This window comes from Pteropus medius, unplaced genomic scaffold (assembly GCF_902729225.1).
Source record: "Pteropus medius unplaced genomic scaffold, Ma_sr-lr_union100, whole genome shotgun sequence".
Classification (NCBI taxonomy): domain Eukaryota; kingdom Metazoa; phylum Chordata; class Mammalia; order Chiroptera; family Pteropodidae; genus Pteropus; species Pteropus medius.
The window spans coordinates 8,171,030-8,188,049 of record NW_024352783.1 but is presented as its reverse complement, the minus strand read 5'-3'; the positions used below and the strand labels follow the sequence as shown (position 1 = coordinate 8,188,049).

General features: G+C 35.7%; 1 protein-coding gene and 1 pseudogene across 1 annotated transcript in view; one reads left to right on the top strand and one right to left on the bottom strand.

The window, feature by feature from the left end:
* Positions 1-17,020, bottom strand: part of AKAP10 (A-kinase anchoring protein 10) — an 82,579-nt gene that overhangs the window by 38,986 nt on the left and 26,573 nt on the right. The window contains 1 exon segment of the mRNA XM_039847482.1: positions 3,646-3,744. Within this exon segment, the coding sequence (XP_039703416.1) occupies positions 3,646-3,744 (99 nt within the window).
* LOC120589759 (60S ribosomal protein L15-like) lies at positions 10,089-10,690 on the top strand (annotated as a pseudogene).

The window sequence follows — 17,020 nt, the reverse complement described above, 5'->3', positions numbered from 1 at the left end:
CAGATTATTATTCATATATCAAGAGTTCTTACAAACTAACAAGAAATATCCTGAAAGAAAAATGAGCAAATATGAAAAGATAATTCACAAAAGAACAAATAAGTAAATATAATTATAGATTAGAATAAGACATTCCAACTTTTGTCTAGGAAATTAGCATAAAAGTGTTTTAACAATCCATATTTCTTATTGTTTAACGATATATACACTTGAGCAAGGGCATGGGAAAATTGACACTAGTGTTAGTTGGAATATAAATTGATGTATCTTTCTAGAAGGACATTTTACAGTTTCTAGCATAAGCTTTCAAAATGAACATATCCTTTCAATCAGCAATTCTATTTCTAGGACTGTAACCTAAAGAATTATAGATTTATGAAAAGGTTTATCTGTAAAAAATTTTATCAAAATATTATTCAATAGGAATTTTAAAACATAAAATGTGCTAAAATTAAAAATTGCCTAAAGTCACTGTAAGACATCAACAAGCTGTTAAACTAGTAAACACGACTAGAAAAAACCATACAACCATAATAATCGATTTCACTTTAAGTTCATGACCTTAATGGGACATTAATGAAACCTAAGGATCCTACTATAGTTTCCTGGTCCATTTACTCTGACATTTTTCTAGACAACACATGGCATATCTTCTCCTCCCTTCTTAAACGTTCTGTTCTCTTTGCTGATGACTTTGCTTCCTACTTCACTAAGACAATAGAAGCTATCAGAAAATTACTTCTATCACTTCCCACCATATCTACCAACCCACCTGCATCTCTACCCATGTACTCTGCACTCTCTCCTGTTATACAGATGAACTGTCCTTGCTCCTACCTGAACAACCCTCTATTTGAGCAATGAGCCCATCCTCTTTTCCCTCAAGACTTCTTTCTTATAGAAGTTGTCCCCTTCTCCTGCATTAAATTTTTTACTATTGCCTTACTCTCACCAGCTTTATACGCTTTTTGTACACTGTGCATATATACTTGTTTGTATGCTATTATACACCTTATATGTTTATAACATGTCACCCTAAAAACAAAAACCACTGTCCTTTAACATCCCCTTCCAGCTCATCTTTAGTGCAAAATGCTTTGCCCATACCTGCTGTCTTCATTCTCCTCCTATTCTCTCTTAAGATTCCAATTAAGTTCTTGTCCTTGAAAGTCCACTGTAATTAAGATGACCAGTGGCCCAGATGCCCATCAGGTTGCCAAATTCATTCCATTCCTACTATTCATCTTATTTAACCCTTTCAGCATGATTTAACATCTTTAATCACTCCCTTCCTCCCAGAAACATTTTTCACTTGGCTTCTTGATACATAGTGATATAGGAAGGCCTACATTACTACTACTGGCTGTTACTTTTAAGTCTCCTTTGCCAGTTCTTCCTCAACTGACAGACTTCTAAATGTTAGGCCAGCCCCAGAATTCAGTCTTTAGACCTCTTGGTTTCACATATTACACTCATTCCCATTGTAATCCAGTTTCATGACTCTAAACCCATCTATAAGCTGATGACTTCCAAACATGTATCTCCAACCTATACCTCTCTCATCAACTCCTAAAGCAGATGTCCGACTGCTTACTTGACATTCACCATTTGGATGTCTAAAACCCAAACTCTTGATTTTCCCCAAAATAAGCCATTACACTCAAAATCCTCCTTATCTTATAATTGGTAATTTCACTCTTCCAGGTATTCAGTCATGCTTGATTCCTTTTTTTCCTCTCACACCACTAACTTCCAAGCCACCAACAGAATTCTGTCAGTTGTACCTGCAAAGTATTTTTAAAATTTCACCACTTCAAGGATTTGCAGAAGAAGGAAGAGGGAGTAGAAGCATAGTTTTAGGGTCATTCTGAATCCTCACATAAAAACAGTAAGTAGACAGCAACACCGAAAACACACGAATAACATTTACGATAAAACTAGGCAAGAAGGATACAGAATAAAAATAGCTAAAGTGGAGACCTCTTCAAACTGTAACTCACTTAAAGTACAGCTATATTAAAATGTTACCACTGTAACAGGAGACAAATAATTAAAGCAGGATTCAGAAGAATGAGGCTCAAAGAGGAGAAGTGACTGGTAAAGACATAGAGGTAATTAACATTTTAAAATGCGTAATAATAGACAATGGGATAGAAATTTTCTTGGATCTCTTGATCACTAAATCTTATCAACTTGATCCTTCATAATATTTTTCCCCTCATGGAATTATATCATTAATTTGACAAAATTTAAGAAAAGGAAAATTAGAATTGCAGTCACATTTCATTCTTAAATAAATTATTTGGCTCAAAACTCTCTCCTTTTCTCCCCTACTCCAATTTGGTTACCAAGAGGTACAAACAAATGCCCAAAGGAATCACTAGCCAACCAATTCCTCAAATAGCCAAATTCTAATCAGTTAGTACACGCCAGTTGTATTATTAGGAACATTCAGTCTAGGGAAGTCTGGAAGATGGTAGCAACAAATTCTCACATAAAAAAATAGAGGAACAACATAGAAAAATCAAAAACCCACAACAAAATTTGCAACAAAACTTGGTAAAACTCCCAAAATACAAGCAGATAAGGACAAACCACCAAGAGTCAGTAAGACCTATGTGTTATAGGTATCTGTGTGAGAGAAAGAAAAGGAAAACAATGGGGGCAGCATCTGATGGACCCCAAAATAGCCAACAATTAGTTGTTCACTGTTATAAAGCATGGTGAGCGAATTTAAGAACCACAGCTGAGAATGGAGGCGGTTTCACTGTCTCCTATGAGTGCAGTAAAGACTGAAAGAACCCCATGCTGGAAAGAATCTGCTAGGAGTAGAATAACATGCTATATTTCATATGTCAAAAATACCAAGTTTTTGTAATAAAAATATAAAACTTAGAACTAAGACTTAACGACAATATTTGTTCAACAGATACATTTTATCTGTGATTACAGGTGCACCCAAGGTCTTTCTGATGCAACAGTTAAAGCTTTCAACCTTTTTATTTTACTATATTTACACAGAAATATATTTGTGACTCAGTATACACATACATATATGTATATACGATGGTAATAATTTCCTGAAATGTTTGTTGACTCTTATTACTAGCACTTTGATTTTTCTATTCTAGCATTTTTTGGGCAGGGGGATGAGGACAAAAGAGATTGGTTTCAGTCCACGGTTTGAAAGAGACTGCCAAGAAGCATGCTAGTTAATGTGTAGGGGTCTGATTTCAAATCCTGACTGCCATTTCTGAGCTGTGTTACATTGGACAAATTATTAACCCTCTCTGTGCTTCAGTTTTGTCATATAAAATAATAACCGTATTCATGCTGCAAGGTTCTTTAGAAGGTTAAATGAGTTTATTCATGGAAACAGCTTAGAATATTGTCTGGGACCTGGGAAGTACTCACTAAATGTGTGCTATTACTGCTCTTTCTGCTATTGTTATTCAAGTCAAAGTCTAAGAATTTGGGTCCAATATATGAGAAAAAGTTCGTAAGTGAACTACAATCATATGTAATAAAGTACTCTGAAAATAGATTAGGAAAGGATATATTAAATTCCACGTTCATAAAAAATTCTCTTAAATTAGTAACCAAAAATAGGCATTTTATTTTGTCAAAGCTTCAAGCACTGCTTACCTATGATGTCATTTCTCATTGCTTCTGTTATTGGTATTGGTTTAGCAGCATCTGGAGATATATATTTGGTAAAAGTATTCACTGCATCTTGTTCTATACCTGCAAAGGAAGAAGGGGACAACTTCAAAAATCAAAACACAACTTGACCTAGTAATGGACTATGTTCCTGAATAGCAAGGTTTAGTTTGCTGTGTGCCCAAGCACATAGATGTGTGCACACACATACGTACAAATATATATTTGTATTTGTAATTATAAATGTGCGTGCGTGTGCGTGTGCGTGTGCGTGTGTGTGTGTGTGTGTACATATATTTGGAACAAAACAAGCCTCATCATTCTATTGCTTTTTCACTGTTTGGTTTATAGAACAGCAGAGTTATATGTGAATTACCCCCTCCACTTCTCGCCTAAGCTAATAGCAATAATTTATGCATGTTTTCTTTCTACGTCTCTGCTTCAAAGTCCAAACTTGAAGGATGTGCATAACAATATAACAATAGGAGCCCAAAAATTATTTATAAATTTAAGTTTTAAATATTTTACAAAATGTTTTCACATTCATGAATACTACCTTTATTCGACCTTCAAAACCTAGGTTAAAACAATGAATCTCAAACTTTTTGGTCTCAGGACTTTGAAATCTTAAAAATTACTGAGGACGCTAAAGAGCTTCTGTTTATGTGAGTTTTATTTATAGATATTAAGTTATTAGAAGTTAAAATGAAAAAAATTATTAACAATATTAAATCTGTTAGAAGTTAACATAAACAAAATTTTTAAATAGAAAATAACTATTTTGCTAACTGAAAAAATTAGTGAGGTCATTATTTTACATTTGTCAATAGCAAACTATTGGACTCTCATATCTGCTTAAGTATTCAATCTGCTGTGCTATTTTGTTTTGGTTGAAGTTTATTGTGATATACTTCACAATATATAAGATATAATAAGAAAAATATAAATATATAGTCTTCATCCTGGTTCCTGGCACAGAGCTTCTAAAACCCTGGGAATTTCCTGAGTGGTAGGGGCGATATAAGCATCTTCTGTTATTTATAAGCCCCTTTCAAGCCCCTTTAAACCCCTTACAATTCAACCATAGGGAAGTTTACAGTAATGAGGTGACTGGCAGAATGAAGGCTGGTTGCTAGAGGAACCAATCATGTGATTAAAGCATTGGAACTTTCAGCCCTACTTCCTGACCTCTTAGGAAAGTAGAGGAGCTGGGAATCATCAAATTATTCACTAATGGTCAATGATTTAATTAATCATGCTCATATAAAAGAACCATAAAAACCCTCAATGAAGTAGTTCAGAGTTTCCGTGTTGGTAAATGCATCCGTGTACCAGAAGGGTAGCACACCCAAACTCCATAGAGATAGAAGCTCCTATACATAAAACCCTTCTGGATCTTGCCGTCTGTACCTCTTCATCTGGTTTTTCATTTGTGTACTTTATAATATCCTTTAAAATAAACCAGTAAACATAAGTAAAGTGTTTCCCTAAGTTCTATGAGCCATTATAGCAAATTACTGAACAAGAGGAATGGGTTGTGAGAACCCCTGATTTATAGCTGGTTGGCAAGAATTACAGGTAACAACTTAGAACTTGCAACTGGCATCTGAAGTGGTGGTGGGGGCAGTCTTCTGAGACTGAGCCCTTAACCTGTGGGGTCTGCACTAGCTCCAAGTAATGTCAGAATGAATTAAACTATATGATGCCCAATTACTGTTCACAGAGAACTGAAGAATTGCATGGTATAGGAAACACGCACATTTGGTATCAGAAGTGTTGTAAACAGGGAAACGGATTTCTTTTATACATATTAAGAAAATTAGGCCTCAGAGGTGTATAGTTGGGAAAAGGAATATTTTAATAGCTTTTTGAGATAATTGTGGATATATGCTTTGATAACACACCAAAACTTGATAAGTAATAGTTTCTTAAAGGTTAGTTAGAATGTAGAAACTGTATCAATGAACTCGTTGTATTCTGTTACATTAAAATCCACTGGTCTATCTCCCACGGTTAATGAATATTTTACTCATGAATGATTTTATAGTATCAGATATTTTCAAATATTTTGGAAAATAATGGTTCACTGACTTATCTTCTAAATGTCGATACACTGCATCATGTAGCAGGGGACCCAAACCCACTAGCCACGACCTGTTACCAGTACTTGGCCTGTTAGGAACTGGGCTGCACAGCAAGGTGGTGAGCAGTGGGCGAGCCAGTGAAGCTTCATCTGTATTTGTAGCCACTCCCCAGTGCTAGCCAGCATCACTGCTTCAGCTCCACGTCAGATCATCAGGCATTAGAATAGGAGCGCAAACCCTATTGTGAACTGCACATGTGAGGGATCTAGGTTGCACGTTCCTTATGAAATCTAATGTCTGATAATCTGAGGTGGAGCTGAGGCGGTGATGCTAGTGCTGGGGAGCAGCTGCAAATACAGATTAACATTAGCAAAGAGGTTTGACTGCACAGAGACCATAATAAATCAATTGCTTGCAGACATATCAAAAATCTGTAGTGAGTGGCAAGTGACAATTAAGCTGTATCTGGTGGCAGGCTTTAAGTCAGAATCCAACAGTTATTTTAGTCTATGTGTAGCCCATGCATTATTTTATTTACCACTTTCATCCGTGCCTCCTTCCCGCACTGTGCACTTATCTCAGCCACAAACTAACCCTAGCTAGATGAGTAAAAAACAAATATCACTGGGAAGCTTCTTTGAAAAGGAGAAAGACCCAATGGTGAGACAGCAGAGTAAGACTGCCAACAAAAAGACAGCTGCATTAAAAAGAAAATACCAAGAGTCCTACTTAAATTACAGGTTCACTGCAACAGGTGATTCACATTCTCCAAGCCCACTTTGTATAATATGTGGTGACCGGCTATCCAACAAAGCCATGAATCCGTCAAAACTGCTTCGTCACATGGAAACCAAGCACCTGCATTAAAAGACAAGTCTCTGGAGTTTTTCAAAAGAAAAAAGTGTGAACATGAAAAATAGAAGCAATTATTAAAGGCCACCACTTCATCAAATGTGTCTGCACTGAGAGCATCATTCTTAGTGTCTAACTGCATTGCTAAATGCTAAGAAGCCCTTTACTATTGGTGAAGAGTTGATCCTGCCTGCTGCTAAGGACATTTGTAGTGAACTTTTAGGAGAGGCTGCTGTTCAAAAGGCAGCACTGTTCCTCTTTCAGCTAGCACCATAACTAGAGGAACTGATGAAATAGCAGAGGGTATTGAGGCACAACTGTTAGAGAAGATTAATGAGTCACTGTGGTACGCAATCCAGAATGACGAGTCTACCAACATTGACAACAAGGCAACATGCTTGTTTTTGTGTGATATATTTTTCAGGAGGATGTGCATGAGGATATGCTGTGTACACTTTTGTTGCCAGCCCACACCACAGCTGCAGAACTATCCCAGTCTTTGAATGATTATGTATCAGGAAAACGGAATTGGTCATTTTGTGTCAGTATATGCTCAGATGAAGTGGCTGCCGTGACCGGACGGCTTTCTGGTTCCACTACTCAAGTCAAAGAGGTCACCTCTGAATGTGAGTCTACACACTGTGTCACCCATAGAGAAATGCTAGCTAGTTGAAAAATGTCACCTGAACTTAACGCTTTGCAGGATGTGATTAAAATTATCCACCACATTAAAGTACAGGCCCTTAACTCACATCTGTTCGTGCAGCTCTCTGAGGAGATGGACGCAGAGCACACGTCTTCTCTTCTACACAGATGTGAGATGGCTTTCTAAAGGTAGATTACTGGCCAGAGTTTCTGAGTTACTGAGAACCACTCCAGACATTTCTTTTGGAAAAAATCACTGCTGGCAGCAAATTTCAGTGACACAGAATGAATCACAAAACTTGCTGACTTGTGTGACATATTCAAACTGCTTAACCAACTCAAGTCATTTCAAGGGAGAATGACAACTGTGTTCAAGTCAGCAGATAAACTGGCTTACATTCAAAGCCAAATTGGAATTATGAGGGTGATAAATGAACACTGGAATTTTTGACATGTTTCAAACATTAGCAGAGATTTTGAAAGAGACCAAGTCAGGCCTTCTTTCTCCTAGCTGGTGCATGATCACTTATCTCAGCTTTCAAAAGAGTTTGAGCATTACTTCCCAATCACAAAAGATCCCCAAACTGGGAAGGAATGGATCTACAACCCATTGGGGAATAGCCAGGTGAATCGACTTTGTCCGTGCTAGAAAAGGATCTGAGATCGCAAATGACTGTGGCCTTAAAAGTATATTTGAGACAACTTCAAACCTCCATACGTTCTGGATTAAAGTCAAGGTGGAATATCCTGAGCTTGCCACAAAAGCACTGAAAAGCCTGTTTCCATTTCCAACATTCTATCTTTGTAAAGCAGGATTTTCTGCAATGACAGCAACCAAAACGAGATTATGGAGTAGACTGGACATAAGAACACACTTAGGCTGTCACTGTCTCGCATCACCCCCAGATAAGACCATCTAGTTGCAGGAAAACAAGCTCAGGGCTCGCACTGATTCTGCATTATAGTGAGTTGTATAATTATTTCATTATGTATTACAATGTAATAATAACAGGAACAAAATGCACAATAAATGTAATGCGCTTGAATCATTCCAAAACCATCTCCTGCCACTCTGGTCCGTGGAAAAGTTGTCTTTCACGAAACCAGTCCCTGGTGCCAAAAAGGTTGGGGACCACTGCCATATAGTATAGAAAAAGGAATCACATCGATACTATCACCAATGACCTTATCAGAAATTCCTTAAATCTGTCAAAGCACACAGTGGTGAATACAAGTTTCCTAAATTGGAATTTTCACTTGAAAAGCTTAAATTTTACTCTGGGCAAAAATACTGTCAACTGTTTTCCATTAAATGACAAGTTCACTTCATTCATTTCCAAAAAAAATGTCTGCCAAATATCCAAGCTGAATAACCATAGTTTGTCTGTAGTCATTCTTACGAGTAAAAATGGTATTCCATTTAAAAAGCAGCTAACTGAACTCAAAAAAATAATCAACTACACATGTAGTATGCAGAAGTGCTTCTGCATATTTCCCATGTGTCACGCATATCATTTAATAAAATTAATTATCTACTTTTCCAAAGATCCCCTTAAGTAAAGCAGGCACTTAGTTTTACTGGTAGCACACAATGACTACTAGTACAATTTGGTTCAATGCCAGCAGGTTTTCCTACAATTGCCTTTCTACCACTATTACAAATGTCAACATAGTGCAAAGACAGATAACATCTTAGAATTGTTTTGGAAATAGTTCTGATCATATTGACCCCTTGGAAAAAGTCTCAGGGATCCTCTATGGCTGTGCGATCCATACTTTGAGAACCCCTGGGTTAACAGAATAGATTATCCCTATTTTTATATAAAAGGAAACTTATGTACAAAAAATTAGAATGACTTAGTTGAGTCAAAAAAGTACTGGGGTGCAGAGGGGGCCAGGGTATTGATTAAAGTTAAGCTGTTATCAGCTTAAAATAGATTGTTATCACTGTAAGATCTTTTATCTAAGCCCCATGGTAACCACAATAAAAATACCTATGCAAGATATGAGAAAGGAATCAAAGCATGTCACTACATTAAAAATAGATACATAAAAGAAGACAGCAAGAGAGAAAAAGAGAGACAAAAGACCTAAAAGACACTCAGAAACAATAAGACAGCAATAGTAAATTCTACCCTATCAATAAATAATTTAAATGTAAATGGATTAAATTCCTCAAAAGATAAAGTAGTTGATTTTTAAAAAAATAATCAAGAACCCACTATATGCTGTCTATTACACAGTTACTTTAAATTTAAGGATATATATTGGCTGAAAGTGAAGGGATAAAAAAGATATTCTGTGCAAACAGTAAGCAAAGACGGGGGTGGGGGAACGGCAGCTATTCTTATATCAGACAAAATATACTTTAAGTCAAAAATGGTCACAAAAGACAAAGGAAATTATATAATAATAAAAGAGTCAATCCACCAAGAAGATATAGTAATCATATATATATGCACCCAACATCAGAGTACATAAACATATAAAGCAAATATTGACAGAAGTAAAGGATGAAGTAAACAGCAATACAGTTAATAGTAGGAGACTTCAATACCCCACTTTCAACAACATAAAAATAAGAAAACAACAGGCTTGAAAAACACCACAGAGGAAATGGCCCTAAAAGACATATAAGAACACTCCACTTAACAGCAGCAGAATACACACTCTTCTCAATGCATATAGATAATTCTCCATGACAGATTACATGTTAGGTCACAAAACAAGCCTTAACAATTTTAAGACTACAGAAATCAGACCTAATATCTTTTCTGACCACAATGGAATGAAACCAGAAATCAACAGCAGCCTGTCCGTTTGGCTGCAGTCATCAGGTAAGCCAAGATGGGCACTTACAAGCACATCCAGGAGCTATGGAGAAAGAAGCAGTACTATGTAACATGCTTTCTTCTCAGGGTGCACTGCTGGCAGTACCGCCAGCTCTCTGCACTCCACAGGGTCTCTCACTCCAACCAGCCTGATAAAGCATGCAGGCTGGGATACAAGGCCAAGCAAGATTAAGTCATATATTGGATTTGTGTGCATCATGGTGGCCACAAACGCTCAGTTCCTAAGGGCACAACCTACAGCAAGCCTGTCCACCATGGTGTTAATCAGCTAAAGTTTGCTCAAAGCCTTCAGTCTGTTGCCGCGGAGTGAGCTGGACACCACTGTGGGGCTCTGAAAGCACTGAATTCTTACTGGGTTGGTAAAGATTCCACATACAATTTCTTTGAGGTTCTCCCCATTGATCCATTCCATAAAGCTATCAGATGGAATCCTGACACCCAGTGGATCACCAGGCCAGTCCACAAGGACAGGGATATGCTAGGGCTGTAATGAGCCGTGGCTTTGGCAAGGGCCACAAGTTCCCCTGTACTACTGGTGGTGTTCACCCTGAAGCTTGGAAAAGGTGCAATACTCTCCAGCTCCACTATTACTGCTAATATAAGTTTGTAAAATTCTTACCTGATAAACAATTTAGGATATTAAAAAAAATCAATGGCAGAAAGAAAACTGGAAAATTCACAAATATGTGGAAATTAAACAAACCACTCTGAACATCCAATGGGTTGAAAAAGAAAGCAAGAAAGAAATTTAAAAATATCTTGAGACAAATGAAAACACAACATACCAAAACTTATGGGATGTAGCCAAAGCAGTACTAAGACGGGAATTTAAAACTATAAATGCTTATATTAAGTAATACCAAAGCCAACCAATGATATTATAAGAAAACTACAGAACAATGGCATTAATAAATATAGATGCGAAAATCCTCAACAAAATACTAGCAAAAAAGAATTCAATAGTATATTAAGAGGATCATACACCACAACCAAGTGAGATTCATCTCTGGGGTGCAAGGATGGTTCAACACAAAAAGAAATCAATTAAAATGAAATGCTACATCAAAATGAAAGATACAAATCATATGATCAAATCAACAGATGCAGAAAAGCATGTGACAAAATTCAACACTCTTTTATAATTTAAAACTCAACACACTAGGAGTAGGAGAAAATTACCTCAACATAATAAAGCCCATATATGCAAAACTCACAGCTAACATCATACTCAATGGCAAGAAACTGAAAAGTTTTCCTCTAAGATTAGGTACAAGGAGGATGGCAACTCTCAAGACTTCTATTGAACACAGTACTAAAAGACCTAGCCAAGGCAATTAGGCAAGGGAAAAAAAGGTATCTAAATTGTAAAGGAAGAAGTAAATTATCTCTATTCACGGATGACATAATATTACATACAGAAAACCCTAAAGACAAATAAAGAAATCTCAGAGCAGACAGGGAAAAGAAGACGATAACCTATAAAGGAAAACCCATTAGATTATCATCGGACTTCTCAGTACAAACCTTATAAGCCACAAGGAAATGGAATCAAATATTCAAACTATTAAATGAAAGGAACTACCAGACAAGAATAATGTATCCAGCAAAGCTCTCAATTAGATATGAAGGAGAAATAAAGACTTTTCCAGACATATAAAAATTGAGAGAATTCTCCACTACAAGGCCTACATTACAGGAAATACTGAAAGGGTTCAACTCACCTAAAACAAAATGACAATAAAAATACATAATTAAGAGTAAAGTAACTAGCAGGCAGACAGAAGCAGAAGAGTGAAATCTTTACTAAGAACAGAGCATTAAAAGCTTAAACAATAAGAAGAGATTTGCTGTAGCAAGACAGTAATGAATGTTCAGCATACATAGGAACAAATTGAGATAACATGATTGAAAAGGAAAGGATTCAAAGATCCAAATTCGCAAAGGGCAATGGAGATAAGGCATGTGCAGAAGAAAATGGATGACTGTATATATGTAATTATCCTTTACATATTCATAATGGTAACCACAGACCAAAGATTCAGAACTGAAGTATATAACATAAAACAAGAAGAACCAGAGGGAAAGCCAACAAAACCCAATCAAAATAAAGAAAACAGAAATACAAGGACAAGGAAGCAATGGAAACACTGAGATACTAGAAAGCAAAAGAGAAAATAGCTATAAGAAGACCTCATATTTCAATAATCACCCTAAATGTAAATGGACTGCACTCACCAATAAAAAGGCACAGAGTTGCTGATTGTATCAAAAAACAAAACCCAACCATACGCTGCCTCCAAGAGACACATCTCAGCTCCAAAGACAAATATAGACTCAAAGTGAAAGGGTGGAAAATGATGTTTCAAGCAAATGCATCCAGAGAAAAGCGAAAGTAGTAGTACTAATAACAGATGAAACAGACCTCAAACTAAAAAAAGTAAAGAAAGATACTGAGGGACACTTCATAATAATAAAGGGAATCCTGCACCAAGAAGACATAACACTTATTAATATCTATGCTCACAATCAGGGAGCCCCGAAATACGTAAAGCAATTACTAACAGAACTAAAGGGAGAAACAGACCAAAACACTATCATAGTAGGGGACCTAAATACCCCACTGTCAGAAGTAAAGGATGAAGCACTCCTGGATGTGCTTGTAAGTGCCCATCTTGGCTTACCTGTCAGATATGGACACATCATCCAAACAGAAAATCAATAATAACATCCTTAAATGACACATTAGACCAACTGGACATGACTGATATTTACAGAGCCTTTCATCCCAAAATAGCTACTTATACATTCTTCTCTAGTGCACATGGAACATTAACAAGGATTGACCACATACTGGGACACAGAGATAGCCTCAACAAATATAAGAGGGTTGAAATCATACCAACCAGATTCTCTGATCATGATGCTTTGAAGCTAGACGTCAATTGTAAAAAGGAAGTGGGAAGAACTTCAAATACATGGAGATTAAACAACATGCTACTGAAGAATAACTGGGTCAGAGAAGAAATAAAGAGAGATCAAGAGATACATAGAAACAAATGATAATGACAGTACAACATGTCAAAACTTTTGGGACACAGCAAAAGCAGTCATAAGAGGAAAATTCATAACATTACAGGCCTATCTCCAAAAACAAGAACGAGCCCAAATAAACAACCTAACGCTTCATCTTAAAAAACGAAAAAAGGAAGAACAAATGAAGCCTAAAATCAGCAGAAGGAAAGAAATAATCAAAATTAGAGCAGTAATAAATGAAACTGAAAAAAATAAAAAGAAAAAGAAAAAGAAAGAAAAAAATAAATGCAACGAAGAGCTGGTTCTTTGAGAAGGGTAATAAAATTGACAAACCCCTGGCTAGACTCACTACAGAAAAAAGAGAAAGGACACAAATAAACAAAATCAGGGATGAAAGAGGGGAAATTATGACAGACACCGCAGAAATACAAAGGATCATACAAGAATATTATGAAAAAGCATATAATAGCAAATTTAATAATCTAGAAGAAATGGACCAGTACTTAGAAAAATACAAGACTTCCTAGACTGAATCAAGAAGAACTGGAAAATCTAATAGACTGATCAGCAATAGGGAAATTGAAACAATCATCAAAAACCTACCAAAAAGTAAAAGCCCAGGACCAGATGGCTTCACCAGTGAATTCCACCAAATAGTCAGACGATTTAATACCTATTCTCCTCAAACTGTTCCTATACTCTAATAATGAAATGTCAGAAAAAGAAGTAGAAAAAATAATTCCTTTTGCAACTACAACTGCAAAAAGAATAAAATATCTAGGAAGAAATCTAATGAAACATGTGAAGGACCCAAATAATGAAAACTGTAAGACTCTATTAAAAGAAATAGAAAAAGATACAAAGAAATGGAAAGATACTCCGTGTTCTTGGATTGGAAGAATCAGCATGGTTAAAATGATCTTATTACCTAAAGCATTATACAGATTTAATGCAATCTCCATCAAAATCTCATCAGCATTTTTTTAAAGAAAAAGAAAAAAAAATATCATCAGGTTTGTATGGAAGCACAAAAGACCCTGAATTGCCAAAGGCATCCTGAGAAAAAAGAACAAAGCTGGAGGAATCACTCTGCCCGACTTCAAATTACTACAAAGCAACAATAATCAAAACAGCATGGTATTGGCAAAAAAACAAAAAAAAACCAGAAAGACCAGTGGAACAGAATAGAGAGTCCAGAAGTAAACCCCTGTTTACATGGGCAAATAATTTTCGACAAAAAAAGGAAAAAGATACAGCAGAGAAAGGAGAGCCTCTTCAATAAATAGTGCTGGGAAATCTGAAAAGCCACTTGCAAAAGAATGAAACTAGACTGTCGTCTATTGCCATACGTCAAAATTAACTCAAAATGGATTAAAGACCTGAATATAAGACTTGAAACAATAAAATGCAGAGAAGAAAACATAAGTACGAAACTCAAGGACCTTGGACTTAAAGAGGAGTTTATGAATATTACCCAAAAGGCAAGGGCAGTAAAAGCAAAAATAAATGAATAGGACTACATCAAACTAAAATCTTCTGCACAGCAAAAGAAACTGTCAACAAGGTAAAGAGACAACCATCCAAATGGGGAAATATATTTGCAAGCAATGCCTCCGATAAGGGCCTAACATCCAAAATATACAAAGAACTCATACAACTCAATAACAAGAAAACAAATGATCCAATCAAAAATTGGGCAGAGGACCTGAACAGACACTTCTCCCTAGAGGACATATAAATGGCCAACAAATATTCGAAAAGATGCTCAATACTGCTAGCTATTAGGGAAATGCAAATCAAAACCACAATGAGATACCATCTCACACCTGTTACAGTAGCTGATATCAAAAGGACAAGTAATAACAAATGTTGGAGAGGATGTGGAAAAAAAGGTAGGACTGCAAATTGGTACAGCCACTATGGAAAATAGTATTGAGTTTCCTAAAAAAACTAAGAATTGATCTACCATATGATCCAGCAATCCCTCTACTGAGTATGTACTCCAAAGACTTGAAAACTCATATCCGAAAAGATATTTGCACATTTATGTTCACAGCAGCATTATTCACTGTAGCCAGGACATGGAAGAAACCGAAGTCTCCTATGATAGATGATTGGAAAAGAAGCTGTGGTACATATATACAATGGAATATTACTCAGTCATAAGAAGAGATGAAATACTGCCATTTGCGACAACATGGATGGACCTCGAGATAATTATGCTAAGCGAAATAAACCAGATAGAAAAAGTTGAAAATCACACGATATCACTTATATGTGGGATGTAAACTTAAAAGCAACAAATGAACAGGACAAACAAACAAAGATTATGGTCATGGACAAAAGACTAGTGGTTTCCAGAGAGTAGAGGAGAAGGGGGAGGGAAGGGGGAAGGGAAAAGTAGGTGGGGTAAACAGAGCCAAATATATGGTGATGGAAAGAAATCAACTATGGGATGAACACGCCTTACTGTTAAAATGTACAGCTGATTTCATAAGTACTGATAAAATGTACTTATCTGATTTCATTAACCAATGTCACCATAAAAAAATAATAAAAATTAAAAAAAAAAGACTTTAAAAAAATTGTTAGAAATAGGATAATTATGAGAGTTACAGGACAAAAATCAACATACAAAAATCAGTTGCATTTCTATATACCAACCATGGACTGTCCTATCAAAAATGGAATTTAAGAAAACAACCTCATTTACAATAGCATCAAAAAGAATATGTAGAAATAAATTTAACCAAGAAAGTGAAAGATTTATACACTGAGAAATGTAACACCTTGCTGAAAGAAATTAAAGACGCAAATAAATGAAAAGACATTCTGTGTTCATGAACTGAAAGACTTAAAATTGTTAAGATTCCAATACTACCCAAAATGAACTATAGATTAAATGCAATCTCTGTCAAAATTTAAATGGTGTTTTTTACAGAAACAGAAAAAACTATCCTAAAATTCATACAGAACCACAAAGGACTCCAATAACCATAACAACCTTAAAAAAAAAAAAAACAAAGGTGTAGACATCACACTACCTGATTTCAAAATATATTATAAAACCACAAGAATAATAATAGTATAATGGCAGGAAGACAGACATATAGATCAATGGAACAGAACCACAATGAGATATCATCTCACATCTGTTAGGATGGCCATTTATCCAAAAAAAAAAAAGAAGAAGAAAAAGTTGGATATACAGAAACTGAAGCCTTTGTACACTGTTGGTAAGAATATAATATGGTGTAGCTACTATGGAAAACTATATTGAGATTACTCAAAAAAAAAAAAAGTGTATGCACACATACACATTGAATTAGTGTTTAGCCATCAAAAAAGAGGATATCTTAATGAGTACAATCCATTTAAATGTGTTCCTACTGTTGAGTATTTAGGTTGCCTCCAAGTTTTCACTTTAACAAAAGCTAATTCAATAAACATCCTGTACATAAAACAAAAAAAGGGGGAGCCTATCCTACCATATGTGACAACATGAATGAACCTTGAGGACATTATGCTTAAGTGAAATAAGCCAGTCAGAGAAGGACAAATACTGCATGATTCCACTTACATGTTGTATCTAAAACAGTCAAACTCATAGAAGCAGAAAATAGAATGATAATTGCCAGGGAGTGAATAGAAGGTTGCTATTAACAGGTGTAAAGTTTCAGTTAGGTAAGATGAAAAAGTTCTAGAGATCTGCTGTGTATCACTGTACGTACAGTTAACAATATTATACTGTACACTTAAAAATTTGTTAAGAAAATTTGTTCATGTATTTCTTCACAACTAAAAAAAACTAAAAAAAATTTGAAAATAGAAAAGAATTCATAGTAAAAAAAAAAAGTGCCAGAGTTAGTACTAAAGCTAAGGTCTAACTTCATA